We start from the raw sequence: 27,356 nt of genomic DNA on the forward strand, positions 1-27,356 counted from the left end.
CCTTTTATGGAAATTAAGTTACTTATCGAGGATCCCCACTGAATAGATTGGAATCACTTTACATTTGTTTGGAGATAGGATGAGGGAAGGACTTCAAGAAATCTGCCTTTGGAAACAGTTCTGAATTTTCTCCGATATGGCAGTACATGGACCATGAATGTCATCATTTTTGCTGGAAGATTTTTCAAAGAAAGCATTGTAAGTATTCAAACACAGAAGTATCTTGACAAAAATCTCTAAACTACATCAATTTTAAGCAATATGGTTTTTTGACAATACTCTCAAAATATGCCAGAAACCAAAAGCAATCCCAGAAAGCAGTGATTATATATGTGATGTATAGACTCACTGGTCACATTTTAATTTTAATTTCAGAGTAGTTGGTTTGGATCCATTTTTATGGCAATAGGCACTATGAAGACCAATTATGTGTGAAAGCCGTTTGAAGTATATGCCAATAAGAGCATGCCATCAGTGCAAAGAAGGTGCTTACCTTGCTAATCTCCATAACAGGTGAGCACACATCTACTGACTCATTAACTTAAAGGTAATAACAAGGGTTGGGGAGCAATTGGGAGGCTGAGAAATGTGACGGAAATGTGATGTGGGATTTTTTAAAAGATACATAACACCTAAAAAGATGTCCTAAGATATCAAAAGAGTGCTGCTGTGGACCCTGACTTTGTAGTATGTTATTTAGGTGTTTCATCCAAGAATTAAGCTCCATATTAAGTTTATGTCACTCATTCAATAGCCAATGTCTGACTACATAGTCAAGGCAAAGGAAAGAAAAACCTCAATAAAAGTAAGTATCTTAAGCTCTTCATTTTATATTTCCTAGATTAAAGGGAGATTTCTTCTATTCATGGCCATCTTACAGTGATTCTGAACCTCACCTGCTCTTCTTCAAGAACATCAGCATGAGAAAATGGGACTCATAATTTTTAAGAAGGAAATTGTTATTGAAAAATAAAAAGGAAAATGAGATTATATTACTTGTGAAAACTAATGATTTTCTGTAAACAAAAGTTAAAAAAAATTTACAATGTGTGATATGGTGTGGAATTATTCCTGGGATGTCGAATGAGAGTTTACAAATTAAAAAGTCTCAGAGCCCATCAGTCAGGAACTGATTAAGCAATTTTGTGGGCAGAACAATGGTATAATTTCTTCATGAGTATTTAAATAGTTAATGGGTCTAATAGTGGTGTGAGTATTTATTCCAGGCTAAAAAAGTAATCTTTAATTTCTATTTAGCAAGGCACGGGAAATTTTAAAGTAAAGTGACTCAGGCTGATTCATTAACATATACAAAACTCCAAAAGCTTTAGAAAGTGGGTGTACATAAGAGAACTATAGTAGTCCAAATTATCCTTGAATTCAAGTGCGCTACTGGCATGAGGGATTGGGTGAGTCGATCTAGTTAGAGCCTTGCTTACCATGTTAGATAAATTGGAATTCAAATAGAGAATTACTGGATATTTACTTATTTTAAATATGTTAAAATACTTAAGCAGGAAATATTACATATTTTTTGCAAGCAGATTGATTTTGCTCCTGCAGAATGAAGAACATGCGGAATGGAGGTAATTCAGTAAGAATGCCATTAGGACAATCCTGAACAATAATTTGTGATGGTGACACGTGAGGCAGTTGCAGTTGGCCTGAAGAAAGAAAAAGGATTGAAAACATCAGAACAGGCTGCCCAATGATTAATCCGATATTTAAGATGAGTCATCAATGATAATTCTTAGGTTTCTGTTTTGGGAAAGTTAGAATATGAACGTTCTAGTCACCAAGGTAAGAAAAACAGGAGAGGGAGAGGACCTGTTCGGGATTTGGAGAAAGGGTGAGAATGGTTAAGTTCAGTGAATGAGTTATGGAATAATAATTCTTGGGTTCCAATTCTGGTCTGTCAGCTCATAGCCATGTGACATAGGAAATTTACTTAACCTCTCTGTTTCTCAGTTTACTCATAAAAGAAATGTAGATAGTTATAATATTTATCTTACAGTGTCACTGTGAGGATTAAACAAATTCATACCTATCATTACCACAACCCTAACGTAATCTCAATTTGCCATCCCACTCGTTCTCACAACCTGACACTGAAACACCGATAACCTTGATTTCAACAATCTAGGATTCCACAATAATCTACAACACATTCTTCCTACCACCCATTATTGTACTTCCCTCTCCATGTCCTTACTTCCCTGACCTCCCACCTTAAATTCCATGGTCAATCTTTATACTCACTCTATTGCATATACTCTCCACTCCCTGGCTACTCCCTCTTTTTATCAGATTTAGCAAAATGTAATCTCCTTAAGGCTAGGCTATGCCTATTCTACTCCTGGAACTAGAATAAAAATGGAGAAATATAACTGAATGTGACTAGAGAAATATACTCCTCCAAGTTACTGGTCTTATTCTAAATTGATGATGATTAACAAGGGGCTGCTCATTCCTCCCTGCCAAACAAATGGTATTCCCTTGATCCGTTAAGCTCCCACTTTCTTCAGTGCCTGTTGTGTAACTTCTTCCCAATCCTCAAAATTCTCATACAGTTTATACCATCCTTTCTCTCAGCAATATCCCAGGTTCCTAATTCTCTGAGAAAAGAGAAGTATCACATATGTTTTTGTCCACTGCTGCCCCCTCAACATTGTTACATTGTTCTTTTTTTTTTTTTTAAGATTTTATTTATTTATTTGACAGGCAGAGATCACAAGTAGGCAGAGAGGCAGGTAGAGAGCAAAGAGGAAGCAGGTTCCCCGCTGAGCAGGGAGCCCGATGTGGGGCTCAATCCCAGGACCCTGGGATCATGACCTGAGCCAAAGGCAGAGGGTTTAACCCACTGAGCCACCCAGGCGCCCTATATTGTTCTTTTGAAAGTCAGATCATCCCCTTTTCTGATCAAAATCCTCTATTGGCTTCCAACCTCATTCAGAATAAAAGCTAAAGATATTACAGTGGCCTAAAGTGCCCTACAGGACATGAACGTCTTATGACATCTTTGACCTTCTCTTCTACTATTCCTCCTCCTTCTCACTTAGGCCCAGCCACTAATCTCCTTGATGCCCTTCAGATATGACTGTTTTCTCCTGCCTCTGAATCTTTACTTGTCCATCCTTGGTGGCTCCTCTGTGAAGTTCCATCCCCCAACAGTCATGTGGATGACTCTCTCACATTCTTCAACTCTTCATTCAACTATTCCCATATTGAACTCCAAAGTGTACCCCCTTAATAACTACAGCCCCACATTTCTTCTCTTCTTTTCCTGCTTCAGTGTTGTCCTTTATATTTAAAGCACAACCAGGTATGAAATAATTTTCTTATTTCATTGTTTATTGTTGGAATGAAAACTCTACAAAAGCAAAGATTTACTTTAGCTTTTACCATTTTATCTCCCTACCTATAATACTATTTGGCATCAACAAGACACTCAATAAATACTTGCTAAATTAATGAATGAATATGTAAAGCATAGTAGCTGGTATGGTATATGTGCTCTCTCTATATGAGCTACTATTATTACATTCAATAATGATAATATATTGGACATGTAAGACAGCATGGGGCCTTCAAGTTGCAGGCTTATAGGTTTGGGATGCAAACCTATAGATGAATGAGGAACTGAATATAAATTAACATGATAATGAAGTCAACTAAATAAACAAGATCCCACTGGGAAGAATGTTAAGAGTGAAAAGCTATGACATATGAGAGTTGAGCAAAGGGATTCACCAGCATGGAGCAGGATGAAGTCATGAAAACCAGGAAAGATAAAGGGCAGGTATCCAGAGAAACAGAAGAAAGCCCAGGAGAGCGTGGCATAATGGCGGTCAGTGAAAGGTAGGCATTCATGAAGGACGAAGTCGTCAACAGTGCCAAATATTATAGAGTAGGTAGTACCAAGGAAATGATAAAAGAGCAGATGTTGAGATGCAAATCATGATTAAAACTGTAGGAAGATTTAATGATTGAAAATAAATCTTCAGAATCAAGAGGATCTAAAAAAAAAAAAACAATGTGAGGGTTTTGTTAAGATTGTTAGAATACAAGAATATTCATGTAACGCATGTTCTCTACCTTTGATTCTCTCAAAGAAAGAAAAGATAGAGTAATAAAAAGAAAGCAGCTCATGCTTGACTTTATGTGACCAGAGGCTGACATAAGTGGACAAAGGAAGCAGTCTCCTGGTTCAATGAACTGAGTAGGGTTTTACATAGGCAGCTAGATGTTAGGATGACATGATGAATTTCTTTCTAGGGTTAATATCTGAGATCAAGACTGCATCAAATGTAGTAAAATAACTGTAACTTTAAAAAGAATATAAATATCTAAAAATGATACAAGTCCTTTCTCTTTAAGACAATGCTATGAAAAAATAAAATAACACCCAAATTCATCTAAAATGTATTTTTATGTGGCATTCATTATTTTTAATTAATCTTATTTACTACAGGATGTCTAATGAATCTCACATGAAGAAAGGAAACTGAGAATTAGTTATTGCTATCCTCAGCAATGTGGGTTATTTTCTTTTGCTCTACATTTGTAGTTTGAGAAAATGAAGAGTTTTAAATAATTTTTAAATAAAGACATTTAAAATACAACCAGTATTTTACAGATAATTACAAAATGAATCATAAGTGGGTGCAAATTGAGTAATTTGATTAATTTCTAGGTTGACCTTTAGAAAAGTATTTGTCTAACATTTCTTGGTTGTTGTATTTTTATTATATCAAGCTAAAGTCCCAGCCACTTAATTTCCGTGTCGTTTTTAAAAATGCGAACTGCATTATGGATATAAAATAGTTTGTTTTGTAAAATAAGCGTTTCACTTTAGAAACAATTTGGATTTTGAAATGTAATGTGAATTATGGATATAAAATAGTTTTTTTTGTAAAATAAGCGTTTCACTTTAGAAACAATTTGGATTTTGAAATGTAATGTGAATATTACCTTTGACTACCTACTTCTCTTTCTATCGAGGTTTGACTCTTCTCCGGGTTGCCTCAGTTATGCATTTCCCACTTACATATTTATTTAATTAAGTATTTTGCAGGTGGTTAAATTTATTGTTCACCAATAAAAAATAAAATACACCTAATGACAGTGCATAACTTTCTTCAGCATATGTGTCCTCATTCTAGGTAGCCTCTGACCTAGATAAGAGGACTCAACATTGCAGATATATAATGTGCATCTCCAGCAAAATTGCCCATAAGAATAACTTCATTATTCTGGGAAGCTAGATCTATAAAACATGTAAGATGTAGAAGTGTTCCGCCTATACAATTTCTGGTAAGTACAGCATGACTAAGTGGTGAAGCCTGAGTCAGCTTCAGTTAGAGCACACCTTACGAAAACGTTTACTATGCCACAAAGAAGAAAGGAAATATAGTGGGCAAAGGTGTCTACTTGGCAGTAATGGGGTATTTTTGATCTATAGAGCACTGCCTTGATCAATGGAAAAAAATCAGCCCTGGAAGCATTTAATGGTATAGCATACCAGTTCTTCACAGAAACCCCAAGTTAGAACAGAATGATGAGAAGGAAAAACTCACCAGGACTACTGGACAGATTGTTGTGGGTGGTAAAATATGGTCCTTCAAAGGTCCGCAGTCACATTCAGGTTTGAGATGAGAAGCACATTTATTATGCAGCTAGGAAGGAGAAAGAAGACACTATCATTTGGCATGACAACAGCAAATATGGAGCAGATATTTCAACTGAGATACAGCAAATGCATTAAAAATACATCAAAAGGATTCCAAGAACAATTAAGAGGATCAAAAAGGGAATGAGGTTATGTTTGCCCTTATATATCTACCTTAAATCCACCATTCAGCAACTTCTATGATCCAGCCTATATATTTTCGAATTCTGAGAAATGTTTATATTCAAAATACTTTAGGTTTTATACCAATAAATGCCTGATTTCCTTGACAAATGTAAATTATTGTCTCTTCCTTTGCTTATCTGTTAGCATAATTCTGAAACCACTGTGCGCCGTGGATGCTTTTTTTTTTTGACCCTCCTGTTTTCTCAAAGTCATTCCAAAGTGCACAGCTCAGTATGGGGCATAATTGATCCCATCATTAGTTTTAACTTTGTAATTCAATATGTAAATGTAACCAGAGATTCATCTCAGTAGGAGCAGGATATAAATATAAGAAGATGATTATGATTATAAAAATTTATCTTTATATTGTATTTTTCAGCTCTACATTAAGTTAGGGTATAATCACATACTGTGTTTTTTACTTTTTAACATGTATGAAGCTAAACTGGTATTTTTATCCATCTTGGTCACAAGTTTAAATTAAGGTGTTATAACATAGTACATTAAATAGTGATTTTTAAAATTGAGATGGTAGTTTTTGTGGGAATCATACAAATTTGCTAAAGGCATCTAGGGATTTCTCGCTCTCTCACTTCATATTAATTTAATATAAAATTATTAAAATATAAAATTTATTATAAAATATTACTACTTTAGAACAATTATACATGTTAGCAAAGTAACGTGTTTTGTTCAAAACAAAAACGGAGCGGCATCATTTTTCAGTTTTGAACCAAAGTCACCTCCGTTTAAGTCATGGTTACATTAATTTCAAAACAAGCTCACCTTTGTAAGTAGTTAATTAGCAATCAAACATAAACCCCCAAAGAGTGTTGATTTACTGTTGGTGATAGAACTCCCCTGAAGCGGTATTCTGTTGCCCTTCAATCTAAAACATCTGTCGTACTAACTCCTTGCCCTGACTTAAGGCTACTTGGGCAATGATTTCTACACGTTAGGCCCCATTACATGAAATGAAAGAACCTCCCCATATACATCCATAGTTAGCAGCTTCTTCTCAGTGACATGTAAACTCCTTCTAAGACAATGGTTTTAGTCATCTCACCAAGCGCTGCTGATCTACGTCAAGAGGAAAGAGGTGTTAAAGACAGAGGTTCAAGCCACATGTACAAAAGGACTAAATAAATGGATGTTCTGATTTGGCAAATAAAAATTTGGTGGTGAAATGTATTATTAATTTATTGGACTTAATCAATTTCCTTAGAATAAATCATGGCTCTGGAATTTGGGATTTGGACATAATGGACAATGGATTCCTCAAAAGGTATGTTGAAGTCCTCACTCTTGGTACCTGTGAATGTGAACTTATTTGGAAATAAGATCTCTGTACATGTATTCAGGTTCAGCTGAAGTTTTACAGGATAAAGAGGAGCCCAGGTCCAATGACTGGTGTCCTCGTAAGAAGAGAAAAATCTGGACCTACAGGGACAGACACGGAGGGAAGAGGCCATGTGGCAACAGAGGAAAAGATCTGGTGATGCAGCCACACGCCAAGGAAGAGGAAGGAGGGCAGGCTCCCAGCAGAGCCTAGGAAGCCACAAGGAAGCGTTCTCCCAGACACCCCTCGGATGGACTCTGACCCTCCTGACCTTGATTTCAAATTTCTGGCCTCCAGGACTAAAAGAGAATAAAGCTCCGTTAAAGCTACTCATTTTGTGGCATTTTGTGATGGCAGTCCTGGGAAGCTTACATCTCAATCACTATGCAAAAATGAACCCAAACCAAAGACAAATGATGAGTCTTAAGGCTCTTCTATACCAGGGTGTCATAGCAAAAAAGGCTTTTGTTTTTTGATCCTGTATGACCTCTTTAAATCTGAGACTGCAGAATCCAAGAAGCCTCTAATTTGTAGAGGCAAGATCTACAATAAAAATCTCTGGGTGTACGGAATGAGAAAGTTCTGAATTTTTTCCTCTTCCCTGAAGTTCGTACTGCCTCACATGTGACTCTGAAGGACAGAGGGGCAGGGCCCTCTCAGTGCCCACACCGACCACAGATACACTATCTGAGGGCCTCAGTCTCCTCCACGCCTCCATTCCATGTGTTTCCAACAATTTGCAACTGATATGGCAAAGGATAACGATCCTTTCTGTGTATTTATTTGAGGCCTACCAGATGTAAGAAGAGATGGCAAACATAAAATGAACTTAATGACAGTTTTCTCTTTTTCTTTTTTTTTAAGACCATTTTCCAGCCAAAAAAAAAAAAAACCTAATGACTTTAATAGAATCACACTTGAGCTGAACAGAGTATGTGTATAGGGGGTAACTCTTCATATTTGGGTATGGGGATTTCAGAATATTAGCGCCAAATAAAACTAGCATGGGCCTTTTTAGTTTGCCTGTCTTGTTGTCTATATCCCTGAGCTTTGTCCAGGCAGCTGTGAGGCAGAATCCTGCAGGAACATGGTCAAGTAGCAGACTCTAGAAGAAAGTCAGTAGTCATATGATCATCAGTAAAACAGGGACACGCAGTGCAAAAAAAAATCTCCTGCCCCAAAAGTCTGTATTACCTAGTAATGTGCACCGATACCTTACTTTTTTTTTTTTTTTTTAAATACTGGGAACTGAGAGCTGCTCAATGTACTTGGGTGGCCATCAACACCACCATGACATTGCATGAAACCCAAAGTGTCAAAACGGAGGACACCATATGGGAACTACTGATCATTCTCATCATTTCAAAAGCTAGAAGACAAATTTGTATAGCAGTTCTAGTTTATTCACCATATTGCTGAGAGACACACTTGAAGACAAAGTACAAAATGTGAAAGCCAAAAAAAGTAACTTATAGTTCTCAGTACTATTTATGAAGATTAAGAGTGAACAACATTTGGGAAGCCTAGGTAGTCCAGTCAGTTAAGGGACCCACTTTTGGTTTTTGCTCAGGTCATAATCTCAGGGTCATGGGATGAAGCAGAGCCCTTGTTGGAGACCCCAGCTTGGAGACCCCCACCCCCAGCTTAGAGCCTGCTTCAGGCTCCCTGTTCAGAACAGAGACTGCTGGAGATTCTCTCTCCCTCTTCCTCCCACCCACCTCCCCTGCTCACACACTCTCTCTCCCTCGCTCTCAGATAAAGAAAGAAAGGAAGAAAGAAAGAAAGAAAGAAACCCTTCAAAAAAAAGTGAGGATCATTTTTTGCTGTGAACTCTAAACTGCTCTAAAAATAAAAAGTCTATTAAAAAAAGGCAAATATCAAAAAATACAAGCCATATGATAGATTTTAATTTTTTTAAAAGATTTTATTTATTTACTTGAGAAAGAGAGAGTGAGAGAGAGAGCATGAGAGGAGAGAGGGTCAGAGGGAGAAGCAGACTCCCTGCAGAGCAGGGAGCCCGATGCGGGACTCAATCCTGGGACTCCAGGATCATGACCTGAGCTGAAGGTAGTCGCTTAACCAACTGAGCCACCCAGGTGCCCCCATATGATAGATTTTAAAAGCTCCTTCCCTCCCCCAACCCGAAATCTTAGGTTGCTGGCAATGCTTTATTTCTTGATCAGATTCTTTTTTTTTTTTAAGATTTTTTATTTCTTTATTTGACAGAGAGAGGGATGACAAATAGGCAGAGAGGCAGGCAGAGAGAGAGGAGAATCACGCTCCCTGCCAAGCAGAGCACCCGACACAGAGCTCGATCTCAGGACCCCGAGATCACGACGGGAGCCGAAGGCAGAGGCCCAACCCACTGAGCCACCCAGGCGCACCTCTTGATCAGATTCTTATTACATGAGTTGTTCATTTATGCAAAATTCATTCAGTTCTGCCCTTAGGATATTTATATTCTTCTGCATGTATGTTATTTTTCAATATAATTTTAAAAAGGAAAAAGGTGAACATAATCAGCAATAAAAACAATTTGCTTAAACTTGTCACCATGACATTTTACAGACAAGCGTATAAGAAGAAGACACAGCTGAGTCCTTTTCAGTGTCAGTAAGATGCTGAAGATTGAAAATTGTCTTAAAGATAACCCAGATCCCAAATCAGCAGAAGTGAAAATACAAAAATCCTCATCAAGAATATAAATAAACTAGAGCACAGATGAACGCTGCCACTTCAATAAAATGGCCAGTGGAGCCCCAGAGATAAGAAATTGTTACCTTCAATAACATGGAGGACATTAGGAGAAGGAAAGGAAAAAAGTGAACTGGGGAAAATTGGAGGGGAAGATGAACCATGAGAGACCGTGGAATCAGATAAACAAACAGAGGGTTTGGGAGGGGAGGGGAGTGGGGGGATGGGTGAGCCTGGTGGTGGGTATTAAGGAGGGCATGGATTGCATGGAGCACTGGGTGTGATGCATAAACAATGAATCTTGAAACACTTAAAAAATAAAATTAACAAAAAAAAATAAAATTAAATTAACAAAACGAAAAGAAATTGTTGCCTTCTTTTAAGTGTTTTTATTTTGGCTCCTGGGTGTCTTTGCATTTTTTAAGAGTAAGGCACAGAAATCCTTAAGCCATTTTATTTTTATATGTACAGAAATTCTTTTTTTTTTTAAGATTTTATTTATTTATTTGACAGAGATTACAAGCAGGCAGAGAGAGAGAGAGAGCAGGCTCCCTGTGGAGCAGAGAGCCGGATGCTGGGCTCGATCCCAAGACCCTGGGATCATGAGCTGAGCTGAAGGCAGAGGCTTAACCCACTGAGCCACCCAGGCGCCCCCAGAAATTCTCTTTTGTATTAACTGAATCAGTCCTATATCTAGGAAATTCATAAAATATGAACCAGCTTTTCCTGGAAATGAATTAAACACTTGGAAATAATTTCAGAGTTTATGACAATTTCCAATGGCACCTAATTTACAGCCAGATCTGTGTTTATTGGGAAAAGCTGTCTCAAGTTAGGAAGAAAAAGAAAACATGTGACAGTATGTATGCGTGTGAATATGTGTATACGCACGTGTGTGTATTTACAGGGTGGAGTTGTGGAAAGAGTTGGGGTACTATATTGAGAAGAAAGCACTAGAATCTAACAAGTCAAGGGAGGAAAAAAATAGAAAATAAATTTCCATATGTATTTGTAGGAAAATAAGACACAGACGTCATTCTTCTAAAGAAAAACTAAGTGCCCTGATTTAAAGGAACATTGTTGGTTTATACATTCTTTTGTTTCTAACATTTTGCCAATTCAGGATCCTGCTTTAATGCAGATATTTGTTAAAGCATGAATCTTCTTATTGGAAAGGCATTGGAACCACTACTACTCATAGCCTAATATTTTAAAAAAGGAGTAGCCCCACATGATACCGAAAGTAAATAAATCACAGCTATTGTAGGCTTTCTTTTGTCAAGTTCAAATGAAATGTATCACCCTCCTCTCTCGCTGAGTCGCACCTCCCTGGGGACATTTTAGTACAACCAGGAGCAAATTACAACTCGTTTTAAAAAGAGTGTCAAGGAGGGACTCCTGGGTGGCTCAGTTGGTTAAGCAGCTGCCTTCAGCTCAGGTCATGATCCCAGCATCCTGGGATCGAGTCCCACATCGGGCTCCTTGCTTGGCAGGGAGCCTGCTTCTCCCTCTGCCTATGCTCGCTCACTCTCTCTCCCACTCTCTCTCTGACAAATAAATAAATAAAATTTAAAAAAAAAAAGAGTGTCAAGGAAATACACTCTCAGCAGAACTGAACTCATATTCACAGTGGGATCTTGGGAACAGAGAATGTAAGCAAGTGAAGGAAGAGAGAACCAATGAAGATATTTAGCCTGGCTGACTGAATTATAAAACACAAGAAAATGGTTGCATAAATGCTAGAAGATAGTTCACAGTCTTCTTAGGAGTTTTCTGTTTTTATTTTTTAAGTGGTTAGATTTGCAACAGGAGATAAAACTCAGTTTCCTTAAGACCTTAATTTTATATCTTCAAGATGGCAAATTAGTATCATTTCAAGAAGCCACCAACTGATGACTAAAAAGTGGATGTTAAAATGAGTTCTTAATCTTTAATATTTGTCTAAACCCACTTGTATACCTGATGCAGACTGAGGTATTACAGGATGACCTTCTAAAAAACAGAATTTAAGATGTGTATTTAAAATTCCATATCTAGGGGTGCCTGGGTTGCTCAGTGGTTAAGCCTCTGCCTTCGGCTCAGGTCGTGGTCCCAGGGTCCTGGGATCGAGCCCCACATCAGGCTCTCTGCTCAGCGGGGAGCCTGCTTCCCCCTCTCTCTCTCTGTCTGCCTCTCTGCCTACTTGTGATCTCTCTCTGTCAAATAAATAAAATCTTTTTAAAAAAATTCCATATCTAACATTGAGAAGATGAGTACATTAGTCATTAAAGTGAACTTACCAAGGACCTCCCCTAAGCTCCATACTCTGTCAAGCATTTTTGGTGATTTAAAAAAATGTATATTTTTGACCAGGAGCTTGATCACATTGTAATCTAAAAGTGTGCACAACATTAATATGCAGACGTGAAACCTCTGGAAAGCATTTAGTCTTTTCTTCTGGTATGGCGTAACTGTACAGAAAGTATTCCAAAAAAGAGAACGATTAGTGTCAAGGACAATTCCAAGGCAGATATGGACCTTAATTTGGTTTTGCAGGTGTAGTTAGAACCGAAGGTGGGTACACTCAAGGGAATAGAGCCAGCAAAGTAACAGGCAAGGGGGAAGCGTGGCCTTCCCAAGGGACTGCCCACAGTTCTCCACAGCTACGGCAGGGGCTGTGTGTAGAAAGGAATAACATATACGTCATGTGCTTAGGCTCGGGTCTGATATTTGAGGAACTGAAAACCAGGTCGGGTAGGAGGAAGTGAGGGCTGCATTTATTATCACAGAACTATTATAGGGTGCTGAAGGTGGCATATGATAACAAACTAGTATTTTCAGAAGATGATTCTGGAGGTGGTTTGCAGCCTGCATTATAGGAAAAGTACCTTCTGTTAGGGAGCTAAGCCAAGAGAGTCTGACTCTAATCTAGTTAAGAGGTGCTAAGAGTTTGCACTTGGGCTGTGAATGATGGCTACAAAAACTCAAATCTGAGAGCGATATTTTAAGGAGAAAATGTCAAGGCTCAGTGATAGGTTGAATATATGAGAGAAAGGTGAAAGACTAGAATAAAAGAAATTGACTTCTAACTTTATTTCCAGTGACTGCAAGCATGATGATACCATGTCTGATAGAAAATAGAGAGCTGGAATACTTGCTTTTTACGAATATAAATAAATCAGCTTAGTCTAGGATTTAGTGAGATTCAGGACCACATGGTTCTGGATGATTTTAGAATATGAAGACGCTATTCTATTCTGACTCAGACTGCGCAACTAGATCCTTCCAGAGGTGAAAGAGAAAGGGCGTGAGTAATATTCTTGGAGTGCCCTCTGTGAGCCAGGAGTTGGGATTTTGTGCCCCTGGGGTATTTTACCCAGTTTTCACTGTGATAATAATTGTCAATTACTGAGTACTTCGTATGTGTGAGGTCTTGCTCTAAACACACTTACACAGATTTTTTTTAACACATTTAATTCTTATAACAATCCTGTATGATAGGTATTGTTAACTCCATTTTACAAATTAGGAAACTGCCCCAAACTTCTTATATACCTGGTCCAAGATTATACAACTACTATCTTAATTGTTGGACAGTGAACTTGTTAAGAATCTGGTCAGTCGAACTTAGAAGACTCCACCCAGTTCCAAAAATAATACATAAAAGAAAGCAATAGCCTTGGAGAAACTCGTGAAATGAAGCCAAGTTTCATTCTCTTTGTTTCTCTTTGCAATCTGTTTCCTACAGACTCCATTCAGATAGGTCTTCCTAAAGCTTAGCATTGTGATGCCAGAGCCCATCTCTTTCACAACTTCTGCTAGGTATTTTCAATATTAATAGTACTTTTTGGGAAGCATGTGGACATAAAAAAGTAGATTCAGTCTGTTTAAAGGCAATCAGTAATAGTCGGAAAACACTGGGGTTGAGAACAGATCAACCTTATACTAAAATCATCATATAATGGTTCAAGAAGAAAGTATACATTACACCAAATATATAAATATTCTTAGGTAAATATATTTTGTTTAACTAGGTATGAAATCATTAAATTAATAAATATGGCCTTAAAAGTGCTTACAGTTAAAAATCCAAAAGTGAGGGGCACTGGGTGGCTCAGTGGTTAAGCCTCTGCCTTCAGCTCAGGTCATGATCTCAGGGTCCTGGGATCAAGTCCCGCATCAGGCTCTCTGCTAAGCTTCCTCCTCTCTCTCTCTCTCTCTCTCTCTCTCTGCCTGCCTCTCTGCCTACTTGTGATCTCTCTCTGTCAAATACATAAATAAAATCTTAAAAATCCAAAAGTGCATAGAGAATGAACTTACTTTGGAGAGGGTTACATATTCTTCCGGATACATGAAAACTTTTAAAAAAAAATATGCAAGTCTTGTTTCATGAACCCAATACCCATAGGACCTCTAGAGATCATGGTTTGCAAAAAATAAGGCTGAGGCCCACCAGAAGGCTCTGGACTTTGCAGAGGTTAGTAAGTTGGCAGCCACTTTTTTTTTTTTAACTCTTCCTTAAACCCCTCAGTGCTCCCTTGTTTCCTAAACAGAACCAAAGGATTTAGAGACGTTTATGGTTTATATTGTGCTCTGCTATAGTGACAGAATCATCTTCATTTACACACTGATCTTAAGAATAAGATGTCAGGGGCACGTTTTCTGAATTCATTTGGGCATGAAATCCTGAGATTTTTAAAAATATAAGTTTATTCAGAGGCAACAACCTATTCCCTACAAAAAGGAGGACAAATTTCTTTCCTTTTAAAAAGATTTTATTTATTTATTTATGTATTTATTTATTTAAGAAAGACTGGGGGGTGGTGAGTAGAAGGAGAGGGAAAAGCAGACTTCATGCTTAGTGAGGAGCCCAATCTGGGGCTTGATCCCATGAGGCTGACATCAAGACCTAAACCAAAACCAAGAGTTGGATACTTAACCAACTAAGCCACCCAGGTGCCCCAGGAAGGCCCAATTTCTTACAAGGCTAGGGCCAAGATTAAGATCAAATATAAATGTACAACTGGGGGCACCTGGGTGGCTCAGTGGGTTAAAGCCTCTGCCTTTGGCTCAGGTCATGAACCCAGGGTCCTGGGATCAAGCCCCACATAAGGTTCTCCGCTCAGCAGGGAGCCTGCTTTCCCTTCTCTCTCTGCCTGCCTCTCTGCCTACTTGTGATCTCTGTCTGTCAAATAAATAACAAAATCTTTTTAAAAAAATGTACAACTGGTAAGTAGTCGAGGTAGCAATGTAGATTTATGGAATCACAGATAAGAGGGACATTAAAACATTCGAAAGAAAACTAGGAAAACAAAATGGAATATAAAACAAGAAAAGAATTTCAAGATTCCTTGAATGTCAGTAACAGACTACTAGCAGTGATAACTTCAAGGAGAGTCATTTCTATAGAATGGAAAGGGCAGAAGACATACCTCATGGATATTAAAAAAAAAAAAAACAAAGAAAGAAGTCAAATAAAGAAAATTCTAGAAACTCACAAGCCCTTGTATTGGAAGCTCACAAGCCTCATGCATATTTTTAGAGTATTCAAAATGTGTACACATTTAAAACACATTAATTTTTTAAGAAATAAAAAAAAGATAAGCAAAATAATAAACTTAAGATATTACATTTGAAATTTATGAAGAATGGGAAAAAAACTTGAAGTACAAGGGAGAAATAAATTCTGATATTCTCTAAATTCAGCTTACGTTAAAGTAAAGACAGAGCTAAGGAAAGAAGCACTATATGGGGAAATTAGGGAAATAGGCTTCTACAATATTGAAGCAAAAACTACATATTTTTATAGATACTTAGCAAAAAACAAAACAAAAAACCTAATATCATGTGTACAAATTTTCTAAAAAAATCAAATAGTTGTGGTCTTCTTAAAACTGAGGACTCAACATGTTTAAGTAATCCATATGTGTAATTTAAATCATTGTTAGACATTTTATTATAATAACCAAACACTTCAAAAAATAAAACTCTTCCATAATTGAGGAAATTTCAAATGTAAATGTAATTTAACTGAGTAATAGCTGAAAATGATTGAGGAAAATGTGTTCATTTAAAAAAAGTATATAATCGTATTTTTGAAATGCAAGTCACTGTTCGTTTCTCTCATTATCCTGTGTGTATGCATATGTGTGTTTAAGAAAAATTGTAAATGGTTTGTGGGGTGTGGGGTTGAAGGGCACTACAGAAAAATTTACTTAACTGAAACACTGCTCCCTACTGTTTTAATCCCACAAAAGCAAGAACAATTTCTCCTATAACAAGAGGGCTCATACACTAGCTGGAAAAACAAAACAAAATTAACGTGTATGTGGGAGAGGGGAAATAATCCCCTAAATATTTCTGTACTATATTATAAAAATGACATTCTAATTAATTTCCAGAAATTAAACACAAAACTCTAGCAATTACCATCTATTTGAACCAGGCATTGATAATTACGCAAACCAGGAGGAGTCTTAAAATTTCCCAGAAAAAGACCAATTTACCTCTTCTTTCTCAATTATCAGTATCATTATAATGACTAGAGTTTATATCTATAAACATTATATGTAAATACCGTATGTAAAATTTTATACCTCAAATTATGATACAAGTGAAGGAGCAAGGCAAAGTAAGTTCTTAAAGGACCAAGAACTAAAATATGGACCCACTTGCATGTCTGCCTAGCCATGTGGTCAATGACAATTTGCTATGTTTTTCTTGGTCTTAGTGTCTTCACTATGTAATTAAGTCTTTGGATCACATTATTCATCTGTCTACCCTTTGCAAGCCCATAGATTCTGTTATTAAAATAAATTTACAACATGTGAGATAGAAATTTCTTCTAAAACAGCATTAGGGATGGAGGGAGAGCTAAATTCTACTCAGACTGTGTCCCGCACACGTCACCCACCCTTAGCCATGACGTCCCATCACCTTCCTGGTACCTCCCAGAGCTCCACGGAGCATTGGTGGAATCTGTATAATGGTATAGTCTTTAAGGTTGTCAGTAGCTCTAAAATTCTGGATTCTATGAGGACAAATCTGACTTTGACCTATATCCCAGTAGGAGATAGATGACTTTATGCTGACTTAGTCTATAATTCAGGATGATCGCCAGGGATAAAACTCTTGGAGGGTATGGGATACGCAGTCTCCACTGTGAATGAATGCTAGAGATTTGTTTTCCAGTGTTACTCACTGTGATCTGACACCAAACACAATGCAGTCCTGTCAGGCCCTGGTAACATTTAACCGTTTTGTGGCACTTATCACACTTGGTTGGGCAGTTACCTTCAACCCAGTAATGATGCATGACCTAGAACAGAACAAGAGCACCGTGATAAGAAGAGCCATTCATAAACACCACCCCAAGCAGGTGAGCAGAGCTGCACACTTACATCAGTGTTCTTCTTGGACTTCACGTAAGTCTTGATGCAAGAAGGAGGCGCTCTAGCCACACAGCGCTCATGGACTGTGTACTTGCAAACTGAAAAGAAACACGTACACACATTCAGAGATAATCCTGGTCCTGATTGCAATTTTATAGGGAAAGAATGACATTAACAGAACCTCATTTCATATCCACTGCTCCGTAATCAATCCAATCAGCGACATCAAGAAAAAGTCTAAGTTGACTGTTTTTACCATGGAATACAAAAGGCCAATTAGTACAGGAAATATTATGCATGTGAAAAACCAAGACTCCTCTATCATGGCATAGCAGGAAATGCTTAATTAAATCAGGCCTCACTCAAATTTTTCACAATAATTCCCAGATGACAGAGATATTAAAGACAAATTGATGACTGCCAAATGGCTTGGTGTCATTTGCTAGAAGGAAGAGATCTATATTTTACAAAGTATAGGCATGAGAGCAGCTGGAGGGCATGGAAATAAAAGCCCACGAGTTTATGCTATTTTCTCTATTGATTTATCTAAACCTTAAATGGCTGATTAGTCCATTTCCAGAGAGTAGATTTCATCATACATGCCAGGCCTTCAGTATAAGTTTATCCCTCATTTGCCATCATGGTACTGTTCCTCCAAAAGGAACAACCTTTTCTAAAAATATATAAATATACAACAAGAACTAAAGAAAAAATGACCATATATCCTCTCAATAAAACAAAAACAAACCCTTATATAGAATTAGAATGAAAAATACTAAATCCACGTAATATTTGCAAAGTAAAACTGTTCCAAAATATCCACATTTATGATTTCCTTTGGTGACACAGAGAAAGAAGCCAGACTTTTTCTTCTTTTCCATATTGGTGATAATGTTGAGGATTGTATTTGCCACAGTGGTTAGTTACAATTTGTGAAGAAAATTCTCACTCCCTATATGACATCACTCACATTATTTGTGTTATCATTCTGTTTCATATGCTCCTGTAAGTAGAATCTACTATAAAAAATCCTTTACCTTAAAAATAACAAAACTTTGGGGTGCCTGGGTGGCTCAGTGGGTTAGACCTCTACCTTCGCCTCAGGTCATAATCCCAGGGTCCTGGGATCAAGCCCCACATCGGGCTCTCTGCTCAGCAGGGAGCCTGCTTCCCCCTCTCTCTCTGCCTGACTCTCTGCCTACTTGTGATCTCTCTCTGTCAAATAAATAAACAATATCTTTAAAAAGAAAATAACAAAATTTTAAAAACATATCACTTCCTTTGTACATAAAGAATGTTCTAGCATAACTAGCCTTTCAAATGTGGCCACCAGAAACTGCCCTCTGAAGTGACATACTGCAATTTCACATAACTTTATTAATATCACTTAAATGTGTTCATTAATATCACTAAAACCTGGTTTTAATGTCAAAGAATACATCTCAGAGGAAGTCAATTCTCAGATATACTACCAAAGAAGCTGCTACCTAAAAATAGTATTAGAAAACCATATATTGTATGGAGGCCAAGTAAGAAATTAGATTTAAAATAAATGCAGAAAAATGGGCTGTGAAACTTGATAGTTTCAGTAACTCCATACATAGCAGAAAAGGAAATGGATGGACAAATCGCTGGACCAAGAGAATGTCATACTTTAGTGAGGAGGACACATTGTCCCCTGTTTTAACAGGGGCATTAGACAATGTAATATTTATCGGGTATAAATATTATTTAAAAATACTTAGGTGACTTTTATAAATTAATTGTTACATATTCCACCAGAAAATTCTAGTGGGCAGTACTCACTCAACAGAATACAATGAAAAATGCAAAGATAAATGTACTGAAGTGGAAATAATGGCCACAACTCATGAGATGACAATCTTTGGGTTCCAATTTCCACTAACCATGTAGGAAGGTTTTCCTCAAGACAGCATTAAAAATCAAGTGCCTGAGGTATAAGATTGGTTTGTATTCTTAATTTGAGTGCAAATTAATAATCAACTAATTCAACTGTTTCTTTAAATACCTAAAAGAACTGGCTCATTATAGGAAGACAATGTGAATAAAGTGGCTAACTTGAAAATTAAAGGACAAATATGAGTAAGATACAAATATGAGAAACCAGTGGGTATTCTCATAATTATCCCAGAAAAAATGGGAAACATATGTAAGTCAAACTACAATGGAAAGAAAATGGCTGATGAATTGGAAAATGCCCTTAGCTCTTTTCCAAGGGGAGAGTTTCCTAAAACTGAAGGAAGTTAAAGCTAGAGTGACCTAAACATTTAGGAACGTGCTGCAGGGTAACATAAACCCTAGATACAGGAAGGGTCAGAATGATTTCTTAGGTCTCCATCTACAAATAGGATTATTCCATGAAATCAACCTTTCGTCGTTGGAGGTGATGACATCCAGGCAAAGCAAATGTACTCACAGGAACAGCAGAGGCCCTGCTTCCCCACACCGATCAGCATGTTCAGGCAAAGATTGCAGTAGGCAGGTTTATTAAAGTGCTTGAGTCGCCACACATGCTGTCCGTCATCCTTCACGTTCTGCACAGGACGTAAGAGAAACAGATTTCACTTAATGAAATAAACAGTGGAATATGCAAGTGCCAATAAAACTCAGAGCTGGACTGAGGCATTTGAAGACAATCTGTTATTTCATCCCTGCCTTTCTCCAAGATCGCCAAAGAGTCTAGAAAAACACATGTGCTCTAGTGGAATGAGATCCTGCTAACAAATCTCGGATACTATAGCAACGCACACATTCTTGTCTAATGTCAACAGTCCAACAGCATGTCCCAAACCATCATAATGACCTGCCAAACTGAGCACTCCCTAAGAACGAGGACATGTCTGCCTCGCCTCTGAATATTTTATCCCTAACACAATTCCAGAAACAAATAAATGGATAAAGAAAGAGAAAACACTCTTCAGTGGAAGAGTCTGACAAATAAAAACTTGGAGAGAATGTTAACCCTTGCTTAGTAGTGGGAATGTGCAAATTTCATGATGGTGGGGTCTTAGGAGGCAGAGGGATGGGACAGAATGAGATGGGAAAGATCAATACTTCAAAGTAAGTTATTGGTAATATTTTAAGACTTCAAATGGGGATTACTTACAGCTTATAATTTACATTAGTATATTTTTGTATGTCACAAATAGCAAATTTTAAAAGGTAAACTTTTTAAAGGACCTAATCATACTATCATGTTGGTTGTTCCTTTTTTGTAAAATAGGAATGATTTTAATCTCATAGAAAGGTGCTAAAATATTAAAACTACATTACGGTATTTATAACAATTACTGTAGTTATTTGCTGCAATAAAATCTTAGGTTTAAATTAATTCACATTTTAGCATAACAACTATAATTATGATTTACCTTTCTAAGTAAAACTATATAATTTATAATAACTACTTCTCTAATAGATATTTAATTACATCTGTATTGTTCAGATTGAAGTAAAATGAAATAATATGATGCTCATGAGTCTCTTGAATTCCTTATAAGAAGATCAAGATACTAAATGAAGTTATTATATATCATTACTTTTGTTAGTATCATTTTCTGCATTCACATGTAGTCCTTGTACACCATTCAACCACTTATATCAAACTCAGATTCATTTTAGACATCACTCATTCTATAGAAACCATTATAGGACATGATTTTTCATATTAGCCCAGCTGTCTATTTTTCAGAATACATTCGCCTAATAAAACTTTTTGATCACCTACTATGTGCTGGGACACTAACACAATTTCTGTAGTAGTGGCACAGCATACACATGTCCAGATCATTTAATTTCTCTTGATACTAACATAATAATAATGCATCCTGGACACTTTTTCCTATTTCTAGTCAAGAGATAAACCACCAAATTTGAAATCCTTGATTAAATCCATAGTAACTAATTCTCACATTAGAACCAGAAATGTCAAATTTGCATCATAATATGAAACATTAATGAAAACGCTTCCTGGGAGATAATTCTCCATGGGTGTCTTGAATTTCTGCACATTTTATAAGCAAAAGAACTGTCCTTCTTTCCAGACTATCTTTTCAAAGATATCTGAAAAACAAATAGCCTTGAACAATAGAGATATATCTCCCTCCAGGGTAGAGGGCAGGTTTACTTACTGTCCAGTATAATAAAAATAATCTCTCTCTCCTAAGAAAAGGTTAAGCAGGTTTGTTTACTGCACATTATAAAAGATTTTTAGTTTCCCCAGGCCAAGGGTTCCAAAGGTCTGATGCTGTGCACAGTGATTCCTTGGGCCACATTCCATCACTGTGAGACTCTATAGGCCCAGAGAACTGGCTCAGGCATGTAGCTCCTGTTGCTTGCTTTGCTGTAAATAAAGAAGTCCTTTGTTTCTGACCCAGGGGTCTCATGTCCTCTGCCAGTAGTCATGAAATGTTAGCAAGCTAACTTGTTAACTTACAAGTAGGGTAACTCTCAGACCCTTCACAGTTCTTGACAATGCTCAGAATCTTTTTTTTTTTTTTTTTTTTTTTTTTTTTTGGACAAAGGCCTAACAAGCTCTCAACAAAAGCAGTTATGTAGAAACACTGGTGTTTCAATTTCCTTCCACAACTTAAGAAATAGGCTTCATAGTAATTTCTGAATCCAGTGCTGGTTTGTTTGAATCATACGATTTCTAATATCTTTATTATATTAATGGAACATTTTATATATTCCTTTAGCATTGCTGTATTTTTCCAACTGTCAATATTTTAAAAGTTCTATTCCCTCAAATAAGAATAAAACATCCTGAGTGAAAAGTTTAAATAATGGCGCTGTTAATTTAATATATAAAGATAGGTAGATAAAAAGATAGACAGATAGGTATAATACAGAGATATAGATAGATAAAGTTAGCTTAAACTAAGATTCTGAAGTGAAAAGAGGAAAGGGAAAAAACCCTAATTTTCATATGTATTGCTGTTCTCATAATCCTTGTCATTTTATTTTTAAACGAGTGTCCATTACATGTGAATAAGCCTCATCCTTTTGAAGAGCACATATGGACGAAGTTAGCTGGCATTTTCCTTATCAAAAAATAAACAAGTCTGAACGTGGGTGTTCTGTCAATCAGAACGCTTAGCCATGTTACAGGCTGCAACTGATGTACAAATCCATTACCCAGACATAAAAGACTTTACCAAAAAACAAATTAAATAGCTTTATAGCTCTTAACCGGATACATCGCCAAAATATGCAAAGGATGAAATATGTATGTGACTTCAAGAGCAGAAATTGAAACCAGGAGCCAACTACTTCTCAGCAGTGCAAATTATACTCCAGCGCTCTGTATTTTCATGTCTTGTCTCGTTTGTCTTATTTAGATGGTAAACTTCGTGGGGGACTGGGAGGATCTGCCCCTTACTCCATTCTATCAGCCAGTGAAGCATATTCCTATTAGTATTTCTATTGCAAATAAATATTTATTGTCCTAGAACGGAATTCATTTTTTTAAACAAGAAATGATGAAGAAATCCAGAGGGTTTGATTCCTGGACCATTATGAAAACGTGGATCAGACATTTCCCATTTCTTCTTATTTTCCTCTCTAATAAAATGAAAGCACCCACTTTCCTCTCCCAGGCCGTGGGAGAGGTTTCATTATACAATACCTGTGAAGTCAGTTTAGCTCCTCAGAAGACTGGTGTTATATAAACAGCAAATATTATTACCATCACTGGATTGAGTTGTGTAACATCTCAATGTTGCAGCCCAAAGACTTGAGAAGGATGTTTGTAGGTTTACCATACTTTGTTTCATAAAAACTTTGTTCCCACTTTTTCATTACCAGACATCACTCTTAAGAGTGATTTATTCCTGATATTTGTAGAACACTATGTTTTAAAACTGAAGCAGTTCAGTTCTGTGAACTGATGAGGAGAGAGGAATACTTAATGAAATGTAGGCAAGTTCACACAGGAGCTCCATGCTCTCCCTCCCCTTTTTGTCCCCCTGTAGTCAAAAGGAGGTTTCAAAGGCAAGAATGGCCTTTGGAACTTTTGGAAACCTACTTCATTATTCTAGTGTTTTCTAAAGTTTTAGTTTTCCCCTAAATGCATCCAAGATCACACACCCTCTTCAAGTGAACTAGGGCTATTATAAATAATATCATTTTTTTTTTCAAAAGACCTCAAGGAGAAATTTTACTAATGTCATAACCAAAATGCTCCTAACCCCCATACTTGGTCACATCCCTGTTTCAAATGACTTCACTTAAAACACATTTAAGAGCTAACGTTGCAAATTAATTCCAACTCATTAAATAATAAGGACCATTAAAATTACCTTACTTTTCTCCTCAACATCTCCAAAAAATTGTAACAATATGAAAGAAAATGCTCTTTTAGACAAAAAGATGAGCTATATCAGGTCTGGGCCAAGAGAATGCAAAGAGATATTTTAAAGTTCTGAGCAGAGTTGCAATCAACTGCTTATCTCCAGACCCCAGTTTCTGAAGTCAGGCTCAGGACCTGCCATACTTGGGTTCAAATGCAAACTCACCAGGCCATCACATTGCATAGTCATTTTCCTTGAATGACCCAATCTGGAATGTCAAGAATTATTGCATCTATCCAGCTTTGTAATTCCTTTCTAGATTGAGCAATGTATAAACAGCAAAACAACATCTCAACCAAATTAAATTTTAAAAAATAGAGTGTGAAGCATTACTTTTCCAGATATAGCCTAGTCTATTAAGAATGCATCATCTTCAGCTCTCCATTATATTCAGAAATTTCATTAGGAAATAGATTCCATCAGAATTCAGGAGGCACACCAAACAGTTACTTTTACTTTGCTGAATCAGTTGAAAAAAAAAAAAAAAGTCCTAAAACATTGTGATGAACAGCAAAGTTTAAATTACACATAGAGTTTAAAGTCCGGGATTCTGAGGACACATACAGAGAAATCAAAACACACATCCACCAAAAACCATACATGCAAGATGTGGGGACTACAGTCCAAGACTAAGAAGGTAAAGTATTCTTATATTAAGCCAGGTTCCTACTTAAATGTCTATTTCTGTTTTAATGATAATAGGAAGTCAGGAATTTTCCTTGAAAAATCTAATAATGTTCCAAGATTACAGATACTAGGAATTGGAGCATTATTAATTATCTTGTTCACCTAAGAAAAGGAATGTCTGAACTCAAAGTATATTGGAAAAGGAAAAGGATATCCTTGCCTACCTTCTTTTTAATGTGTCCAGAGAGGATGACTCGCTAGCACAAAATGACCTCATTAGTTAATAACAGAGCCAAGGTAAAGATCAATTTGGTGAACTTCAAAACTACCATACTATCTCTTCACTAGTCCATGCATCTTGCTGAGGTTGTCTTAAGTGAGTTAAATAAAGGGTAGTAGATTCCTTTCTCCTAAATAACTAAAAATAAATCAAAACTCTTTCTCTTTGTAATATGACAGATTAGTGACTGGCTAAATCACGGATCAGAAAACTATGGCCGTTGGGTCAAATGCGGTTGGCAACCTATTTCTGTAAATAAAGTTTTATTGGTCTCCTTCCTTTACCTAGTGACTGTGATTGCTTTTGTACCAGTTGTAATAGAGGTACTGAGCATTTACAACAGAGACCTTATGGTCCACAAAGCCCAAATTATTTACTCTCTCTGTTCCTTTACAGACGAAGTTTGCTAATCACTAGAGCAGAGCTTTATTGCTAGATACAATTATTTTCAAATAAAATAGTTTTATTCAAAATTGAATTCAAAAAAATTCTTCAGTGAGATGAACTCCAAAGGAAGAATGAGTAAGTCTCCTGTATAAATGACTATGCCTCAGGTGTAATTAAAATCACAAGTGCCACCCAAACTCTCAGTTTTCCTCCAGACCTAAGAGACTGTACCATTTCATGTTGGGTATGCTAAGTTTGATGGACTTCTTCTTTTTTTTTTTTTTAAGATTTTATTTATTTATTTGAGAGGGAGAAAGAGAACATGGGGGTGGAGGAGGTCAGAGGGAGAACCAGACTCCCCACTGAGCAGGGAGTCTGATGAGGGTTTGATCCTGGGATTCTGGGATCATGACCTGAGTCAAAGGCAAACACTTAACCAACTGAGCCACCCAGGTGCCCAAGTTTAATGGACTTCTTAGAAGAGAAAGGAAATGACTCTTACTTTCTTGCATTTGATAGAGAATCAGATTCTGATAAACTACATTTCCATTTTTGATTTTGGTTCCCAAACAGATAATATTCAAAATAGAGTAGGTTTTTAAATTCTGTTGATAGAGAAAAATAAACTACAATGAAATCACAACTGTTCTGCTTTGCACTAGAAGTAAGGATTGCTCTCCCAGGACAATGCTCTTATCTGTATAATTTGGCCAGTATACCACAGTCACTTTCAAATACACCATGGTATTTAACATGCACTCTTAATCAGAATCTACTCCCCGAGCTCATAATTGACAGAAGACAAGAATATATAGGACAACATAACAAGACAGGCTGCACAATAAATGGCTGGATTCAACCTAAAGCTTTTCTGGATTTCCAATTTGATTAGCAAAAGTGGGGTGGGGAGGGTTGTGGGGGGAGGAAGGGGGATATGGCATCATGAATCACATTCTCTACAGGTAATAACATAACACATTAACTGCCTTCAGAAAAGGAAATAAATCTCAATTACTAAAAAAAGGCCCTCATCACTCAGTTGTCACTGTGTCATTCCTGCTTTGTAAAACACTTTCCATGCCTTGGAATTAAAAAGCTGTTTCTAACAAATAAATGTTCTGTTTCGTGATCATAATTACATGGCTTATACATTTTATTAAAAGACAATTCAAAAGATTATTGGCTTATTCTTTTTTAAAAAAGCAAAGGAAAGGGGATTTAACTCTCTTGAATTGTTCTGTACAGGGGGAAAAAATCCCTGCTCCTGCTTAAGCTGATCTGTAAATGTTAAACGATGTTGCCCTGCCATCTAGCGGCCTTGACTGGGAACACAATTTTGAAATGTAGTACTGGTTACTGCTTTGAAACCCTATATTGATCTCTCCTGTTAAGCTCCAAAAACATCTCCTATGACCAAAAACACAAACCATAAATTTAAGAATATGATTATAAAGTAAATTAGGTATGTGCTTAACCTGACAGAAATTAATGACAAAGAATTCGCATTCAATTGAAATAAAGTTACTGCTACACCAGAAACTGATGAGGTACTATCTGTTTGAAAGAGTCTGCATTAAATCCACATGAAATCTGTGGACTACATTTACCCAGGCCATTTTCATAACTTTACAAATACGTATATTTATTCATTGAATTACAAACAATTTCTAAAGACTAGTTTCCAAAGATGAACATCATTCCAAATCTTTCTGTACTATTTTAAATATAGCTGACTAAGACTGTATTTCTGCATTTTGCTGTCCAACACCCCAACTACCAAATGGTTTAGTTACTCATTCCTGCACATTCTCTCACACTAAAATTTCCATAAATATTTAGAATAAGCACAATTTTAGCTTTAAAAATATAAAATTCTCTTCAGGAGAACTGTTATTATCAGAACTTCCTTGACTAGCATTTGACTTTTTCTGTGTAGAGTATACACTGAACCTTAAAATGTTAACATTTTATAAAATTATTCTTTTGTTTTCTTCTGATCGACTTATATACACTTTGTCAGAAGGTGTATTAAACACTCAAATATTTATAATATAGAGATATACAACAGGTTATTACAAAAAGATACCAGGTTATGTATCATATGAGAATATCAGATCCAAGAAAATGCTGCTGCATTTGTTTTCAAAATGTAGAAATATGTATGTACAGACAATAAGATCTATATTATCTTTGTTTTATTATTTACTTTAAGGATAACATCCTGTATATCCTCTATTAGTAATTTTTCTTTGCCTTCCTCTGGCAATGTCTAAAATCCTATGGGCCTCATGAAGGATAAGATTCACCTGAATGGAAAAGAATTTGAAGAATCAGGTGAAAAAGAGACAAATACTACCTCTCTGAAGCCCACTTACATATTCTCAAACCCATATGTAAATATGTACAAACATATTTGTATATATTCTCACATGTTTTA

The 27,356-nt window shown here is 36.6% G+C and overlaps 1 protein-coding gene across 1 annotated transcript in view; it reads right to left on the minus strand.

Moving 5' to 3' along the window:
- Positions 1-27,356, minus strand: part of LOC308352454 (diacylglycerol kinase beta) — a gene marked incomplete at both ends in the record, with an annotated part of 141,171 nt that overhangs the window by 77,209 nt on the left and 36,606 nt on the right. Inside the window, 4 exons of the mRNA XM_080818721.1 lie at positions 5,577-5,675; positions 17,068-17,184; positions 17,267-17,355; positions 19,695-19,812. Of these exons, the coding sequence (XP_080674847.1) occupies positions 5,577-5,675; positions 17,068-17,184; positions 17,267-17,355; positions 19,695-19,812 (423 nt within the window). The remainder of the gene's footprint in view (positions 1-5,576; positions 5,676-17,067; positions 17,185-17,266; positions 17,356-19,694; positions 19,813-27,356) is intronic.

This window comes from Martes martes, assembly GCF_963455335.1.
Source record: "Martes martes genome assembly, chromosome: 11".
Lineage (NCBI taxonomy): Eukaryota > Metazoa > Chordata > Mammalia > Carnivora > Mustelidae > Martes > Martes martes.